This window comes from Triturus cristatus, chromosome 4_2 (assembly GCF_964204655.1).
Source record: "Triturus cristatus chromosome 4_2, aTriCri1.1, whole genome shotgun sequence".
Taxonomy (NCBI): Eukaryota; Metazoa; Chordata; class Amphibia; order Caudata; family Salamandridae; genus Triturus; species Triturus cristatus.
In genome coordinates, this window is record NC_140586.1 from 145,905,891 (window position 1) to 145,925,510 (window position 19,620).

The 19,620-nt window shown below is 44.1% G+C and overlaps 1 protein-coding gene across 1 annotated transcript in view; it reads left to right on the top strand.

Annotated features, from left to right (window-relative positions):
* The window catches only part of LOC146833196 (keratin, type II cytoskeletal cochleal-like), a 215,390-nt gene that overhangs the window by 162,912 nt on the left and 32,858 nt on the right, over positions 1 to 19,620 (top strand). Inside the window, exon 7 of the mRNA XM_085600854.1 lies at positions 3,300 to 3,520. Coding sequence (XP_085456980.1) covers positions 3,300 to 3,520 — 221 coding nt within the window. The remainder of the gene's footprint in view (positions 1 to 3,299; positions 3,521 to 19,620) is intronic.

Sequence of the window (19,620 nt, forward strand, 5' to 3'; positions counted from 1 at the left end):
GTCTTTCTGAAAAATATATATTTGTAATATATGTATAGCTAAAGATTAATGGAAGAAGACATGGGTAAATAGGTGTCTAAATACAGTGATGTAATATCTGACGTCATCAGCAGAGGATTGCGGTCGCGTGAGGTATAGTTGCCTGCACTAACTATAACGGGGGAATTTCATTGGTTTTTTACGAGGGAAATGTCCAGCTAACTAAAATTCGCGAGGATTCGTCAACCGGCACAAAAGTTATTCAAAATAGAATTTTCAGATTTCCTATGGAAACAGGGTCCTCACTATAACTATCTACTGGCGACCGCCAGTAGATAATATATATATATATATATTCACTTAAAAAACCATAGGTTTCACACGCGTTATAGTTAGGAATTAGCATTTAAAAAACCTTGCAAATTCACTGAAAAAACCATAGGTTTCACACATGTTATAGTTAGCTGGACATTTCACTCATAAAAAAACATTGAAATTCCCCCGTTATAGTTAGTTCAGGTAACTATAACTCGCACGACTGCAATCCACTGCTGATGACGTCACATATTACATCACTGTATTCACTAAGATACTGTTAATAAGTCAGTTATACAATTAATTTTACCAAAAAAAACATCCATTTAGACACTTATTTACCCGTTTATTCTTCCATTAACCTTTAGATATACATATATAAAAAATATTTATTTTACAGAAAGACACATATTCACTGGATGATGTCATCAGTGATGTAATATGTGTCGTCATCAGCAGTGGATTGCGGTCGCGCGAGTTATAGTTACCTGAACTAACTATAAAGGGGAAATTTCAATGGTTTTTTATGAGTGAAATGTCCAGCTAACTATAACATGTGTGAAACCTATGGTTTTTTCAGTGAATTTGCAAGGTTTTTTAAATGCTAATTCCTAACTATAACATGTGTGAAACCTATGGTTTTTTAAGTGAATTTGCAAGGTTTTTTAAATGCTAATTCCAAACTATAACGTGTGTGAAACCTATGGTTTTTTTAGTGAATTTGTAAGGTTTTTTAAATGCTAATTTATGTATGTATTATTATTTTTTTTATATATTTATTTTACAATAAACTACCTATGTATATAGTTATAGATTGACTGTATCCTGTAATATGGAATGGCTCAGCTTTTCTTTTTTTAATTTGGATAAAGTTGAACAGCATAGTTAATATCTTCTATAAACTTATAAACAGTTTAAAATCTTTTTTTTTTTTAAGTGTTTTCACCGCGATTTTTTGAAAAAAAATAAAATGTTTTTATCACCCTTCGGGGTCCTTCAGAGACCCCCTGACAAAGGCTAGGGGGTCAGGAACTCTTTACCCTGCCCCCTTTTCACGTTCTCCACCTTTCTTTTTCACTGCCACACACAAAATGGCGTCCGACACTTCCTGATTTCGACCGATTCGAATGTTGACTGACATCTAACCACCAATCAGAATTACGCTTGCGCACGGCACCGTGCGCGCACGGTGAGCGCATATAGATATTTATGTACTTTTAACTGCAATTTTCTCAGGAACTACTGAACAGATTGACACCATATATGCAAAAGGCGCATCCCTGACCTGAGGACTACCTCTCTGCCAAATTTCAAGTAATTCTGTTCAGCCGTTCGGGCTGTACCTTGGACTAAAGGTCCCTATGGAAAAATGAATGGGGAAAACGCGTTTTGGGACCCCCCTTTTTTCTCGGCCCCCGCTTGACTAATCACCCCGAGACTTTCAGGGTAGGAGCTGAGCGGAGCGCCCCATTAGTTTCGAAAATTTCGCGAGGATTCGTCACCCGGCACCAAAGTTATTCAAAATAGAATTTTCAGATTTCCTATGGGAACTCGGTCCTAACTATAACTATCTACTGGCGACCGCCAGTAGATGATAGATAGATAGATAGATAGATAGATAGATAGATAGATAGATAGATAGATAGATAGATAGATAGATAGATAGATAGATAGATAGATAGATAGATAGATAGATAGATAGATAGATAGATAGATAGATAGATAGATAGATAGATAGATAGATAGATAGATAGATAGATAGATAGATAGATAGATAGATAGATAGATAGATAGATAGATAGATAGATAGAAAGATAGATAGATATAATGTTTCAATCTCCCAGAGCTACGTGCATGCATCTGTTAACATGTTTACGAGGCCAGTGTTTCGTGGATCACTTTGTCACGTGCTCCAGGACTGCATGGCACTGGGATGACGAGTGTGTGACGCAGAGGTCTCTGGGAGCGCCACGGCTGATGCTGTGCTGGCCGCCTCAGGTGTATGCTGCATGGACTTAGGAACCCACTCAGCACATGAGGGCAGAAAAGAAATACACTCCAAATCAACACCACTTCTCTGGGTTAGTTTCTGGCCAGACTGTGAGGCGGGGCAGTAAAACAATCGATTTTATCAGGAACTGCGACATTCTTTAAAAAAACAAAAAAATCAATGAAGTCGGTGTCCTGGCACTGTGAATGGTGTAAGGGAACACAGCCTGCAGGATGGTTCAGCGAATTCGATCCCGGCAGGACCAAGGCTTTTCCTCCTGCCGAGGGGGATCACACGAGTGTCTTCACACTGCATTCTGCAAGCACACGTTTTTCACGGTGCTAGAAACTACACAAAGGGCTCTAGTAAGCGCTGTAAAAGAACAACATGTCATATTTTATTGTTGGCTAATGATTCTTAGATGCTAGACTAACTGGAAACGTCAAATTTAAAATACTTAAAAGATACATGTCCCAGTCCAGTCGGGTCCAAATACATGCACGTGCATTTGCACGCGCATGTTGACAGCCCGACGGCGTTAGCAGCACCCAGCGCTGCTCTCGCCATGCGAGGGCTTTATACATGTGCCCGCGTACGGAGGGACAAAGATGGCGTCGGGCTGTCCACATGCGCGTGCATTTGCAGCTGTATGTGGACAGCCCGACGCCATCTTTGTTCCTCCGTATGCGTGCACATGTTGAATTGATTACAAAAAGCCCTCGCATGGCGAACAACGCTGTGCGCTGCTAACGCCAGGCGAGACCTAAAAAGGGAAAAGTATGCTGCCACATTAACGTAGCTACTAAATGCGTGTGATAAAATGTGAAAATTTAAAAAACATTAACTAATTTAGCCGTTGTATTTGTAATGTTATTTAATTATCAACTCTCACAGTGATTCCATTTCTGGTCCCAGCATGAAGTTATATGCTAAGAGGAGCACACTTTTATATATTAAAAAATTACAAAAAGACATTCTAAATGAAGAATGCACATTTGTTTTCTTCTTTTTCTAGATTATTAAATTGCAGACCGCGATTACAGAGTCAGAGGAGCGGGGAGATCTTGCTCTAAAGGATGCAAAGGAAAAACTGACAGATTTGGAGGCAGCGCTGCAAAAAGCAAAAGAGGACATGGCACTGCAACTGCGCGAGTACCAGGAACTACTGAATGTCAAGCTTTCCTTAGACATTGAAATCGCCACTTACAGGAAGCTATTGGAGGGAGAAGAGAGCAGGTACAACTATATAATAATTAGCACCACCGTCAAAATGTAAAATCACAAACTGCGCTGCTACTTGCATGTGATTGTTGGCAAGCAGAACATGGGTTAATTTAAAACCTAACTCCATAAAAAAGGCAAACTAGACACCCTCCTCATTGACCCACTCTCATGGTCGGTGACAGATGCTTTTAGAGGGGCCAAGGCAATCCCTACATCATGGCAGACAGTCACGTCACTGCGATTAAGATCCTGAATAAATTCTATTTACTGAATCCCTCAGCAGAGCAAGACCTCTGACCGCCTGGTCAGAGACCTGCTCTCTTCCCCAGCAGCTCTGCTGGTGAACCGATTACCTCTGACCCCGCTCACCTCTGCTGGTAGGTGTTTGGGGCCCTCCTCCACCTGCAGGGTCCTGCCTGCTCCTCATTCCCTTTGGTCCACTGGGAGAGCCTTGCTCTTCTGCTGGCCCGCTGCTGTCTGTCTCTGTGTTTGTGCCGGTTGGTTCTGTCTAGTTATTGCGCCTTTTGGTGTCTTGATGTTGTGCCTTTTTTCCTCTCTGTGCCTTTTGTCCCGGTTTTTCTGTCTTTCCTGTTGTTTCCTGTTGTTCCTGTTTGTATCCTCTGTGCCCGTTTCCTTCCCGCTGCTGCTGCCCCCCAGCCCGCCCCCCTGCCGGTTCCCGCTCCCGCCTCCCAGCTGTGCATCCCTCCCCCTTCCCTATTTAATGGCAGACGCTGCTTGGATGTCCGAGCAAAACCTCTGACTTCCTGGTCAAAGACCTGCTCTCTCCCCCAGCAGCTCCGCTGGTGTGCCAGTGGCGCTGACCCCGCTCACCCCTGCTGGTAGATGTTCAATGCCCTCTTCCACCCACAGGCTCCTGCCTGCCCCTCATCCCTGGTGGTCCAGTGGGGGAGAACCTTGCTCTTCTGCTGGTCCGCTGCTGTCTGTCTCTGTGTTTGTTCTGTCTTGTTATTGTGCCTTTTGGTGTCTTGTTATTGTGCCTTTTTTTCTCTCTTTGTACCTTTTGTCCCGGGTTTTCTGTCTTTCCTGATGTTTCCTGTTGTTCCTGTTTGTTTCCTCAGTGCCCGTTTCCTTCCTGCTGGTGCTGCCGCCGTGGCCCTTCCCCTGCCGGTGCCGATTCCCACCTCTCAACTGCGCTTCCCTCCCCCTTCCCTATTTATTGGCAACCGCTGCTCGTGTGTCCAAGCATGGCCTCTGACGTCCTGCTCAGAGACCTGCTCTCTGCCCCAGCAGCTCTGCTGGTGTGCCGCTGCTGCTGACCTCGCTCACCTTCTGGTAGGTGTTTGAGGCCCTGCTCCACCGGCAGGCTCCTGCCTGCGCCTTATCCCTGGTTGTCCAGTGTGAGAGCCTTGCTCTTCTGCTGGTCCGCTACTGTCTGTTTCTGTGTTTGTGCCTGTTTGTTCTGTCTTGTTATTGTGCCTTTTTTCCTCTTTGTACCTTTTGTCCCAGTTTGTTGTTCCTCTTTCTTTCCTCTGCCCCCGTTTCATTCCCGCAGCTGCTGCCCCCGTGGACCCTCCTCCCTGCTGGTTTCCATTCCTGCTTCTCAGCTGTGCTACCCTCCCCCTTCTCTATTTAATGACGGCCACTGTGCGGCCTACCCGCTGGCGCGCCAATGGCAAGCCCATCCGCAACCCATCCGCGCCCAATGCCAGGGACCCTGGTTCAGACCCTGGTTTTCTGACCTCCCACTGCTACGACTCTGCTGCCCTCCTCGCACTCAACCCCAGAAGAAACAATAAGTGCCAGCTGTCTACGCCGCACACCACCCATAGCCAGTTCTCCAGCCTACACTGCCGACAATCCTTCACCATCCTCTGCTCACCTGCCATTGCCGCACACACGCTGGACGCCAGCACCACCGAAGCCCTGAAGTGAATCATCCTCAACGTGCACTCCCTGCACAGACATGCTGTACAGATTTGGGACCTTCAACCCCCTCTCGCCAGACGTCGCCTTTTCAAGAAAACTTGGACTAATGCCTCCCCCGCACCCGACATCGCCACCGCCATCCCTGATGGATACAAGATGCAGAGGAAGGACCGCCCCAACCGCACAGGAGGAGGACTTACCACCACACACAAGAGCTCCCTCTGACTCTCTACCTCTAACACGAGCCACCCCCTCTCCACCACCGAACACCTTCACTTCCAGATCCAGACCATCCCTAGAACAACGCTTTGCGGCACCTATGCTTACAGACCCCCCGGGCCTGGCGCCTCATTCACAAATACCATCGCTGAACTCATCGCACCCCACATCATCGCCTCAATGGACTACATACTCATTGGAGACCTGAACTTCCACCTCGACAAACTCAGCATCCCCAACTCGGCTGCCCTCCTGGACATTCTCGCCAACATCGAACTGCAACAGATCATCACCACCCCTACCCACAAGGCAGGACACACCCTCGAACCCATCTTCGCAGGAGGGAACAACATCTTTCAACACTGCCACTGCTCACAAACCCACTCCATGCCCACCGTAAAGGAACTGGAGCAAAGTCACAGAGGAGCACCTCAACTCCACCCTCATCCACGACCCCCCATGCCTCGACCGATGCCAACTTTGCAGCCAAAAAACTACACAGCTGGATCACCAACTGCGCAGACAAGCTTGCACCCTTCCACAACCCCAACAGACAACACCCCTTGTAGGCCACCTGGTTCACCGCTGACCTCCAAGAAGCCAGACGCGCCTGCAGAAGTCTCAACAAATGATGGAGAAACAGCAAAACCACCGAAGACCAGACCTCCTAGAAGAACGCAATGACATAATACCACCAACTCATAAGATTCACCAAAAGAACCTTCATCCGGAACAAAATCCTCACCAACTCCAGCAACTCAAAGGAACTCTTTAGCATCATCCAGCAATTCACGAAACCCCCCAGGGAAGCCATGGACATCACACCCTCCCAGGACCTCTGCAACAAGCTCAGCTCCTACTTCCATTTGAAAATCAAGGCCCTCTGCGACAACTTCAGAGAACAGTCTCCAGAAACCACCCTTCCCCCATCGATGACAGCCAGCCCACCTTCATCGCCTGGACCCCGGTCACCACCGAAGATACCACCACAACCATGAAAAGCACTCACTCAGGAGCCACCACGGACCACAGCCCGCTGCACATCTTCCACAGAGCTGTCGCCGCCATAGCGCTCGAGCACCATCCACGCCACCTTTGAATCCAAATACTTTCCCCGACAACTGGAAATGTGCAGAAGTCAAGCCCCTCCTCAAGAAACCCTCCGCAGACCCGACAGACCTGAAAAACTACTGACCCATCTCTCTCCTTTCCTTCGCAGCCAAAGTCACAGAGAAGATCATCAATGTCCAGCTGACAGAATTTATCGAAAAGAACACCATCCTCGACTCTTTCCGATCTGGATGCCGCAAGGCCACACCAAGGCCCTCATCCTTCTAGACCTCTCCGCAGCCTTCGACACCGTTTCCCATCGCACTCTCGCAGCCAGGTTCCACGATGCCGGCATACAGGGAACAGTCCTCGACTGGCTCCGCTCCTTCCAAGCTGGCAGAACCCAAAGGATCAGACCTTTGTCTTTCCTCGCTGAACCCACGGTGATCAACTGCGGAGTACCCCAAGGATCATCGCTCAGTCCCTCGCTCTTCAACTCCTACATGGCCTTCCTCACCGCCATCGTCAGACAGCATGGACTAAGCATAGTATCCTACGCCGACAACATCCAGCTCATCCTCTCCCTCACGAAGGACCGCAGAGCCACCAGACTCAGCTTCCAGGATGGAATACATGACATCACAACTTGGATGAGCAGCAGCTGCCTGAAGCTCAACTCGGAGAAGACAGAAGTCCTCGTCCTCCGACCCACCCCCACCTGGTGGCTTACCGCCCTTGGCAACCCGCCCACCCCCACGGACCACGCCTGGAACCTCGGCATCATACTCAACTCCTCCCACACCATGACCCACCAGATCAAAGGCTCCACCTGCTTCAACACCCTCTGCATCCTTCGAAAGACCTTCAAGTGGATCCCCCCTGAAGCCAGAAAGACCGTCACCCACGCACTCATAACAAGCAGACTGGAGCATGAAAACGCTCTCTACGCTGGAATCAACAAATCTCTGCTACGCAAACTCCAAACCATCCAAAACACCGTGGCCATTCTGATTCTCGGCATCCAACAACATGAGCACATCACCAAACACATGCGAGAACTCCACTGGCTCCCTGTTGAGAAGAGAGTAACTTTCAAGATACTCACCCACGCCTACAAATCTCTCCACAATACCGGACCCAAATACCTCAACGAAAGAGTCTCCTTCCACGTACCCAAAAGAAACCTCCGCTCCGCAGACCTCGGCCTAGTAGAGACCCAGCGCATCCGCAGAACCAGAGCGGGGGAAGAGCCTTCTCCTACATCAGGGCTAAGGCCTGGAACGAGCTCCCGGTCAACATCAGGTGCTCCCCTACCCCGCACATCTTCAGGAAAAGTCTCAAGACCTTGCTCCTTTCCTAACTCAGAGCTGCACCCCCTCCACCAGCGCCTTGAGACCCTCACAAGTGAGGATCGTGCTTTAAAATTCCCTGATTGATTGATAAGCCTAGTTGTGTCTGTTAACACTTTAGCCTGACTTACAAAGTTATTTTTTTCAGTTGCAAACGCTGCGTTTCGCAAAATCACAGGGATAGCATTCACAAGCTACCTTTTAATATTTATATGAGCTCTTTAACAAGTCAGAAAAGTCTTTCCAACTCATAAAAAGGGGTTCTACGACCCTCTCTGAATCGAAAATAGAAGAGTGTGTGAAAGAGGGTCCCCCTTCGGTCTGGGATTTGTAGAGGGCCAATCAATGGATTGTGAACTCAATTATGGATGGCAACTATTGATCAGATATCAACATCTCAAAGGAGTGCTACCTGTTTCCCAAAGGGGAAAATGTCCCGTAGGTATTTTTTTTTCCTTTGGGAAGCATAGCAGAAACCTTCGGGGAGCAGGCAGTGGTCCAAGTGGTACCTGCTCTCCCTCATGTTTTTTCAAGCAGGAACATTTAGTTTTTTCTTGGAAGGGGCACTGGTCCGCTTAATGTACATGGCCTTCATTAAGGAAAATGTTTCTCATTTGGTAATGCACATGCAGAGGTGGGATAGCCGCTGTATCTTCTGCAGACAACCATACCTGCATTTACAGCCAATAACAAGGGTTTGTAAACTGAAACCTGCCAAATTAGTATTCATTAAGCAGGCCGTTTTCCAAACCCTTGCAAATGTACAATCTGTGGTGCAAATGGGAAATCTCAAGCTTGCGAATAGGATAGTAGGCCCTATGTTGCTTATCTTAGTAGTGAGGCAGGGTGAGTCAAGGATGCCCGAGTTGAACAGGCCCAGAGGGCCATACATTGCCTTGTTGCATAATTTATTCTTGAATTTGTTACTTTTGTAATGCATATTTTGTTTTTATGATCTGTTGTTGAAAATAACAGGGCTTTCACAAATTCACCAGTTAGTTGTACAACTAATAGAACTTTTTGCTTCCACAATCTGTCTCATTTTAATTCACTGTTATTGGTTTTTTTTTTTTTAAAGACAGTGCACATACATCACGTGCCTGAGTTAAAGCTGCTCAGTAGATCATACAAAGATATACTGTATTTTTTTCATACAATATAAAATAACGCACTGACTTGAAATTCGGATACATACCATACATTGTACCCTGGTTGATTCAGGCTGTGATAACAGTTCCATCAGGGATAGAGTAATGGGAACAATAACACGCCTTAGTAGTACAAATAAACAGAGGTACTGGATACAATATCAGATTACCCCATTGGAGGTTGGCTGCACATCAGTTCCTGCAACAATCATCTGTTCAATATCTAGCAGAACAACGAAGCTCACAACTTCAAATGCACTCACTCATCCTGGTAACCACGCTATAAGGAGATGGTCAGATATAGACCTGCATGTCCCTAAGGCGGGACCCATATCTATGGTGGCTTTTTGTCAGATTTTTTCATAAATTCCAGCAGAATTGAGTCCAGCCAGAGTGTCCCTGAAACTCCTTTGTTGTTGGATAGTGTTCGCTGAGTTCTCCATCTTGGTACAGTTCAGCATTTCCATGACATGGCCTCGAAAATGTCTTTCATTTAACAACCGTTCTACCTGGTTCAAATATACCTTGGAGGTGCCTTCTGTAACCTCTGCAACTAACTCTTGCATGGGGTTGCGAAAGGCCTTTCCAACATTTGACAGGAGGATGGCGTTGGGACTAAATCCCCCAGCAGGCACCAAGACATTGGGTGCAGGAGTGTGCGAAAATTTAAGGTGATATTTGAAACAAGCCAATATACCCATTCTGTTCACCTGCAGAGTGGAACTGCTCCATGGGTGGAAAATACAACAAAAACAGTTACCAAGAAGCACTGAGAGGAGTTAAGCAACATATTTACCTTGAAGCTAACTGCCTTAAAGTAAATACATTGCCAGGAACCCTGCATTTCAAACAACGTTTTTCTGCGGGGAAGTCTGTGTACCATGCATACCAGCAGGGTCCTCCGTCAACTCTAGCAGGCAGGCACCACGTACAATTTCTTCACCTGGGAATCGTATTTTGAAAAGCACTGCTAGAAGCTAGCCAGTGTAATTTAACCAAATTTAATAACGATGAAGTCAACTGTATCTACCATCCCTAACAGTGACTGAGCAGCATAAGAAGTCTTCCTTCAGTGCATTCGTCATTGCAAGGAATGAGGAATTCTTGTTCCGAGGGGCATTTCACATCTATTCAGCATTTGTTTCAATCAAGAGCAGGCAGATCCAAAAACAGCAGGATAGATGGCACTGCCAGCAGTTTCTCAACTGCTTACAATGAATTGAAAAGAAAGGATTCTGCCCAACCACTAATGGGCTAAAGTGTCAGCAGTGTTACAAAATAATTGTTCCTGCGTGACATTGATTGTGGTGTGTGGCTGAGCCTGTTGCCCATGACAGGAAATGCCACATAACACAATATAGAAACATCAAGATGTCACCTTGCAAATTTACCCATTCTGGCAACATGGCTTAGTTCGGTATGTGGGCCCAGACTTGTCTGGCACACAGGGAAACTAATAAAACCCAAACATTTCTGAAAACTAGACATGCACGGAAGCCCAGCTTGGTGTAGCTTGCATGAATTCCCCTATGTTTTCGTATGCAAAATTCCTTGCAAATGTCAAACTCTTTTTAAAATAATGAATTTTCTTCACATTTCTATGAGGAAAGGTTCCAGAAACTGTGCAAAGCTGCAAATTCCTACAACATAGCATTTGCATACTTCTCCCCATCCCCATATTAAAGATACCCCACTGCTATGGCCCGGCCTATTATCCACATCATGAATGGCCCCATAACATTGTGGCGACATTAAGATATTGCCTCAACAATTATCCAGATTGTTCTGCTTTCTTACACCACCCAGGATTTCCCTGGTCTTGAGGTTTTCAGGAATACCCAGAACTGGTAAAGTTTCCTGGTTGCTGAGTGAACCATGGCATGTGAGAAAGAGGAAATTGAGATTTACTCTCTCTCTGTTTGCCCATATCTCAAAACTACACCCAAAAGAATCCAAATTTCCTCTTGCTTGACAAGGGAATGGGTATGCTGTTGGCCCCAGTTCAGTAGAAATACTGTTGGGGCTCTAGGAGTGGGTGATATGCTTTGTGTGAGGACAGGACAGCCCCCACCCTATTCATTTGTAGAAAATAAAACTGCTATCCCTGGACTTTCTGGCCCTGGAGTACACATTGGGGTAAAACCTCCAATATTTTCTCCGGGGATGGTGGGGCCGCTTTTTGTAATGGGTACGGGCCAGTGTGACTATAGGGCTCTTTTGGGGGTGCAGATAAAAAAAATCCTTCCTGGCTATAGTGGGCTTTCCAACCCCTCCCACACCCCCTGTAGAGGAGACATTGGGTTTAAACACTAAGGAAAGGAAACACTGATTTATTTTATTTATTTTTAGCTGGGGGGACACTAGCCCACACATGAAGCGGGACTCTACCACCCAAAAGTAATCTCTGGAGCCTAGCGGGTGGATCGTTGCTTGGGGTCACTCACCTGTGGTGATCCACAAGCAGGGATCGACTAGGGAGAGATACAGTTAGAAATGGGAGATTGTACCTTTGATTGGTGCTCGGGGCATTTTTCATAGTGAAAGCAGTGAAAGTAATTTGCAAGGACTGCTTTCAGTTTCACATTGTGTTATATCAGCGTGCTATGTACACTTCTCATCACACAATATGAACAAAATTAATCTTCGGACGCTAGGGAAGCACTTTACCCATGTCAAGAGATTATTTTTTTCAAAAGAATAGCCTTGTGATACAAGGGGAAGATGCACAATCAGATTAATCTCTAAGTACCCACAGGAGTAGCTGGTGAGGGGAGAGAGATTTGTAGGGATACAAGTCACTATCTCCCTGTCTCTTAGCAGTACTTTCACAGAAGTATCTTACAACCCTTAGTCTCAGGTCACAGCCTGGATGAAGTTAAGCCCTCAGAGACACCTAAAACATTTTTGGGGGACCCTCACACACCCTATAGGTGTCATGCTTCATCATCTGCTCTCATCCTGGTCCCTCAAAACTAGGATGGGCAGAACCATGCTCCAGTTGGCACTTTGGATTTGTTTTCAGACAGGCTGTAAGTGTAAGCACAGTACTGGATAAGATGTTCATGTCCACCATGCAGAATAGGTAATGCGGAGGACATGAAAGTCCAGTCCTCCACATTAAAGCAGTTAAAGTGAACACGGTTTTGTTCATTGTTTCAACTTCAGGAAGTAACTTTTAGTTTCTGAAGAACAAAGTAGCAGAGTTGTTAAACAATTTTAAGTCCACCACTATTTAAAAACCCATTGTTGGATCTGATGTTAAGTTACCAGGTCATGAACAGTTGTGCTGTTATTTTTCAATCACGTATCCAGGTCACTACTTTCCGAGAACCCTCATGTAGTGCAGTTCTCAATATAAACTAAAATCCACAGAATCCCTAATAACCACCAAAGTACCCACAGCGGGCAGAAACAACAGAAGTGCTACAATGCTCAAGTTAATGAGCTGTGAGTCTACTGTCGGTCTACGGCCGGTCTACTTCCGGAGAACAAAATAGAACACTCAAGACAGAGTCGGAGTTTATAAACATCAGAAACAGCTAAGCGACTCCGACGGAAGTTACCTGATAACAACACGTGCAACGCAGAGACGAGTAGGTCATGTGTTTACAAAAATCGAAAATAGGAAATGGGCTATAATCAGAAAGCCGTTAAATAGAAGGTGGAAAATTGGTGCCATCTTCAAACATTGTGGGATAGATAAAGAATGTCTGCAGTTTTGTAGATGTATTTGTTTTTTAATTGTTCTTCTATGCATGGGTGAAAAGATGTATAGATTTTTTAGTTGTCCAAAAACCTGCTATACCCAATCCAATAACTGAGCCATGGCTTACCATGTAATTGTTTACAAACCCTGCATCACTTGACCATGAAAAATAAAATGAATAGAAATTGGGTTTGAGAGAAAAGTATGCATTCTGAAATATAACCAAGATTTTATTCAAAGTTTAAAGACAGGGTGAATTCTACCACACCACATTTTGGATTCCCATAATGCCATGCCATTGTAAAAGTGCTATCATGGATGTTTACTGGGAATATGAAGGCACAAAATTGCAACCATTGACAAACTATAGGCTATCTTCTGCAAACCTGCTTTCCTCCACACAAATGTACCTCCACATCTGTGCATGAGCCTATTTAATAGGACAGAAAAAGGTCCAAACTTTGGCACCTAAAGGGAGTCAGAGAAGCTAAAAATAAAAAATAAAAAATAATTGATGGGTAGAGCTGGGTTGTGTGACAGAACCATGCATGCGATTACCACAGTGTGAACCACGCGCATCTTAACCACGCATATGCCTTTACCACTCATGCCATTACAACACAATATGATCTCCAATGATGCCCTGGCACCCTGCCGCAGAATTGCTGTAGTCTCCTTTTTGTCTCCAGGAAGGTGGTCGAGGAGAGAAACAAGATCGTACCACAATTGGCGGTCATAGTAAATCAGAATGGCAAAATCATTTGACACTCTGATGGAGGTGGCTGCCAAAGCTGCAAAGAGTTTGCCAATGTTGTCTAGCCTTCTTTCTTCCTTGTCTGGTGGAGCTGAACAAGTAGCAGAAGGGTTTCTGGAGCATCGCTGTGTCGCTTGCATGACCATTGAATCTGTCCGAGGATGCCCTATCAAGCAGGAAGGTGAAGAATCGGAGGCCTTATATATTTTGTACATCTGAGGAACCCCAGCAATGACTGAAGATGGGTTCTTCATCAATTTCAAACCTTCCCTCCTTATATAAGTGACGATAGGGATAGATCTGACGAATTTCCTAGTCTAGTCCTTGAAATCATATATAAAACATTCTGTTTGTTTGAGGGAGAGTGAGATCAAATCTCTTGAAAGCACATTCCAGTAGCTCATGAAATCCTCCGATACCCTTAGGAAGAGAACTTGCAGGGAAGGTGAAGGCGATGGAGATGATGAAGCGACTACATAGTCATCTGATTCCTGTCCCGATCTATCGAAGTCTTGGAATAATTCTACTTTCTCTGGCTCATCATCTGGATCGCTGTCTATATAATCATCCGTGATAGCGATGTTGGGAGAATCAGGTCTGATTTCATGTGTCCGGTCTGGTATAGGGCTTGTAGGCAAATGTACCGTAGCAGGTGCCTCTGTGAGTCCTGGAGTGTGTTTCCGGAAAGCTTTTATAACTGTCGTTTAGAATGTGCCTTAGGTCAGTGACCAAACAGATGGGCCCTGCAATGGATTCTCCCCCCCCGGAGCCTTGTTGTTCTTCACCAGGCTCTTCGTAAGGATGGTACTCCTGGAAAGAGTTGTACCAATGGGATATGAGCTGGCAAGCCATGAACAAATAGTCCCCTTGCAAGTAACTGGATGTGTCCTTGTCAGGATCAGTTTCATCTTCCAAGTCCAGGCACTAAACTCTCAATTGTGAAGGACTGTTTGCAGGACCAAAAATCCCTTTTTATCCTGACTCCTCCATATCAAGAAGGTGGGCCAGATGCAGTGGGGATACCTTGCTGGGTGACGTCAAGGCTGGTCTGAGCTGAGCAGAGAAATTCTCAGCAAAACATGGCGCTTTTTTGTGTCTCGTCGACAGGCTCATTGACAAAGAGATCTTCATTATAATAGTCACGGTCGCCAACACTGGTCTTGTCAATGGCGACTTAAAAACTGTTGTGGAGGGAGTGATCGTTGACACGGTCATTGATGGAGTGGACGTCGACACCGTCGTTGTAGTTGACGAGGTGGTGGTGGTCGTTGCGTACCTTGTCGATGAAGCCGTCATCGTAGTCAAAGTGACAGTCCTCACCAATGTTAGAGGAGTAGCCATTGATGGAGTTCTTGTCGACACCGCTGTTCTCAACGACGTGTCCATGGACGGTATTATTTTCATCGATGAGGTAATTTTTGAGGAGTGATAGGCACAGAAGAGGATGTGGTGGATGATTTTCTTCTGCGCAGAGCCTGTAGAAGTGTCCTTAGAGGTTGGTTTTTCCAATTTTGCTGATTTTTCAGAAGCCTTCAGTCTTCTAGAATCTTTTATAGATGAGGCAGTGCCCTAATTATTGCGCTTTTGCTTAGGTGAAGAGCGACTTAGACCCTCCTTCTCATCAAAAACCAGATTGGGATCTGTTTTTTTCTTCTTTTGGACCCATAGAAGTAGTCTGGCTTCCCTGCCTTTAAGAGTATATCCCAGAAAAGGTTCTGGAGTGTTTTCATTCCTTTAGCTTATGCCTAGGATGTGGAGAGTATAGGTACTCTTTATGAGGATCTTCAGAAAATAGTCATGCCTTTCCAAAGGACCTGCATGTCCTGAAAATCCTACCTTAGACTCTTCTGACGTATTGAAGGCAAAACACAGTACCTTAGAGCTGTATCCACAATAATACTTCCTTGAGAGGAAAAAAAGGGTCCAAAGTACACCAACTGTAACAACTGAGCAGAACACAGGGAGACTCCCTCACACACGACATGCGGTTAGAGATCTGGGGTATGGTGGCTCAGCAGGTGAGAAGTGGTTCAGGGTCCTGCTTCTCATTGACTTAAGTTTGGATCTCTTAAAGCAATGTGAATTGATCAACAATCTCACTTTCTTTCTCTATGTTCTTTTAATGTACTTTTATAGTGCTGCCTATTTTAAAATGCTGGTGGCATCCCACCACGACGATGTTGAAGATTCAAGCATGTGAATCTATGAAAGATTAAAAACTGGAGAATTAGGGGGTTACGGGGTGGGCTAAAAAAAAGTGTTTCCCATTTTAAATCCCATTGGAATCTTTACTTTTTGGTACAGAAAAAACGCTCAAGGGAATTAAACCAAACAAAACTAGAACTTTTCAGAGGGAAAAGCCTTTTTTTGGTTTGGTGCAAATTGGTTCAGTAGTTTCCAAGAAATTAACATTACAAAAATGGTTTAATGAGCTTGACAGGATTTAACGTCTGTGATATCTTGACCGCTATTGTGTAGACAGTCTTCAAACCCAGGTTTGCGTTCTGTCTGTAGACCTAAATAAAAATTTTAAAAAACCTTCCCTTCCCATTGGATTAAGGAGATTTTTGCTTCAGCCATTCATTTCAGGTTAGCTATGCCAAATTTGAGTCTACTGACCTGAATGCTCCAACTAGCCGACCACAGCAAAAAAATGTTCAGTTGTGATTGCCATCGCAGAACAAGGGGATTGGTCCCAGTGTCCTGTAAAAAAACTGAGAAGAGTTAAAATGGAACAGGCAAAGCATTCCCTGAACCACCGCCTCATTTGTTCAAAACTATATATATATTTTTCAGCAAGGTTAGCACACCGTGGACCAGGGTTTGCAAGATGCCCAGTTTCCCAAACATGCCCTAAACAAGGTCTCTTGGACTATTTTTTGTCCCTGTCTCAAATTCACAGACACAGGTCTCCTTTCCCCTGTGCTGGAGTAAATGTCCTACTATTTACAGGGTGCAGCATACGCAGCATTTCAACTGGACTTTTATTTTTAATTTTTAAAAAGGAATATATTTATCTTCAAAAATCTTTGGCATTACTCTGCCTAAAATGTATTTGCTCATTGCCTTGGTGTCCGGTTCAAACATCTAGGGCATTCATCATGAGTAACCCTGGGCGTAGTTTGTGTAGTAGCACTACACATAGCTAACCCTGGGCGTAGTTTGCATAGTAGCACTACACGTAGCTACGCAGAGTTTACTTTGATCTACAAACTGCGTAGCTGATAGCACTGTGTGCTTCTCTGCTCAGAACAATAATTGCAAACAGCATCTTGCACAGTGCAAGTTATGATAAAATAAGTATTTTTAAAATGCATATAATCATTTCACAAAAGTGAAAATGATAAATTAGCAAGCAGTGAGAGAGGTGATGATTCTGGGATCCTCGCTAACCTATGGAGAGAACCAAGCAGATGCCTTGAAAACAAAAAGCACATCTTCTTGAACGAGTATTGAAATTATTGTTACATCAAGCTGCGTTCCACTCGTCGTTACTAGATGTCCCTCAGGAGTCAAATGCAAAAGCTTCATGAAAGGGTTTCAATGCCTTTACATTTGACCCGTGAGGGACATCTAATAACGACTAGTGGAACTGCAACTTGATGTAATAATAATTTCAATGCTTTTGCATTTGACTCGTAAGGGACATCTAGTAACGACTAGTTGAACTGCAGCTCTTTGTAGAATTATTTTGATAGTAGACACTATAATATTCACTGCCCACTGCTAATCTCCTCCCATAATGCTTTGTAGGGCCTTTCGTTGGGATTGTATTTTTGCCCATAACTGTGCTTGGGGTGGTCCTAGGAGGAAGGGACCACCACTGAATCGTTAACCAGCATGATATGCTCTTTGTGTTCAAGGCATCTGCTTGGTCCTCCCCCTAGGTTAGGGGGGACCCCAAAATCATCACCTCATTGCCTAATATTGTGAATTGTTTATATGCTTTATAGCATGTAAAATTGCTTTGTCAAGCCATTTATGGGTATTGTTGGTAATACTGCTACACTATATGCATTTTGCGTTGTGTGTAGTAGTGCAAACTACGCGTGCTCCGTGAGCAAAGCGTAGTATTATGCTTAGGGTTAATCAAGAGTGCTGGGCTGGAATGCATGCATTTTTTGGGTTTACTAAAGTGTCCACATGTTGTAGAACTGCATCCACTTGAAAGCAGTTCTTCAGAACTACATCCATACGCTTTATCAAGATCATGTGACTACAGTGTCGCATGGCTTACATAGAAATAACTATTGATATACTTAGCCATCCACCAATAGAAATCAATAGTACCAATTCAAAAATGTTACACCTGTAATGTACGATAAAAGAATAAGTTGCACACTACGGACTGTATAACCCACAATGCTTCACATTGGTATATACACACATTGAGTACCATCATTGCCATAGTTTATGAAAATATTATATATTTAGTCCTGGGGTAAACAGTCATAAAACCCCCTTCTATATAACCATATAAATGTCATACTATCAATACAAATACATTGATATACTAGGTGATATAAAGTCAATTTGTATACTTTTACAAAATTCAACACCTATCCCATTATGCGAGCCGCTATAAATTCAAATAAGGATTTGTTTATATTCACTATGTATCAATTTCCTTTTACTAGTTTTAGTAGAGATTAATTATTAAGAACAATGTGTGGATAATCCATAGCCACAAAAAATATTGCTACAAATAGCATAGTACAAAGAAGTGTGCAGGTCATCGTTATGTATTATGCTACCAGCTTTAGATGAACTTCAGCACATTAATACATACACAAAATTAGTTTAAAAGTTATTTACTGCATATGTATTGATGTATCACATAAATATTGCAATGCATCTCCATACGTCTAATAAAAATGCATATCTGTCGGGTCACAGATATAATATCCACTCCATTGAGGAGCTCCATCGAAGTGCCATTTTTATTGTGTGTTGGTACCACTTAACTGATAAGATAATATGACAATTCCTCCTGCACATCTTGACCTATTGGCCACCCAGTTCAATTATGATCTTTTTACTCACACTTTTAATTCTGTTTCCACCTCTCAGAGTTTTCCTTTGGTAACATATACCAGCAAATCTAGGTAATGAGGGGTCACCTTTGCAGTATTCTTCATAATGTAAAGATACCACATATTTCACTTCACTCCTTCAGACGGTACCAATATTTCCAGAGATTCTGAATCGTAAATAGAGTATACTGCTTTTACCATACAATAAGCAACACAGGCATTGTAATGCAACTACTATGTAAGAGCTCTTAAACACAATCAATAATCTGATATGGCATATTTATCTGTTTCAACAATTGATCTTAGTGCATTTATTTAAGGCTAACGAACATATATTACAGTTAGCAGTGAAATCATGTCTCTGACAGCCTTGTCCTATATATCCTAAGTGGTTTAATCATAATGTGTCCACTTGTGTACATGTAAGATAAGCATATGTCTGATGTCTCTTGGCAGCCGACCTAATGCCATGCACTTCCACGGTAAAATTGCAAAATAAAACTGCTTTCTGCTACCAGGCATCAATTATGTGGATGAGGTCTCCCCCTGTGCCTGATGACTTTTCACAACCTGCCTGCCCATGATCCTGTGTCATGTCCCCATATATTCCACAGCCTTTTGCAAACTGGAGCCAATGAGACATTTCCCAACTCCCACACTGATGGTGCCTACAACAAGAGAGTCCCCATCATAACTATGGAAACAATAAACAGTATAACCATGTCTGTACGGACCCAACAAATCACTCTGCTTGGGGAGAGCAAAATGTTATAACAGTGTTTCCTCCAGGAGTGGCCCTTAAAAACTAAATTCGGTCACCCCCTTTAACAGGTAGAATAACAGCTAAATTGTCTGTCACAAGGCATCCATTAGTGTAAGCTTATAATCCACTTACAACCCAACTCTTTCAATTATGGTGTCCTTGGCCATTGGAGCCATTATCGGTGTTCCTTTGTCTTAAATCTC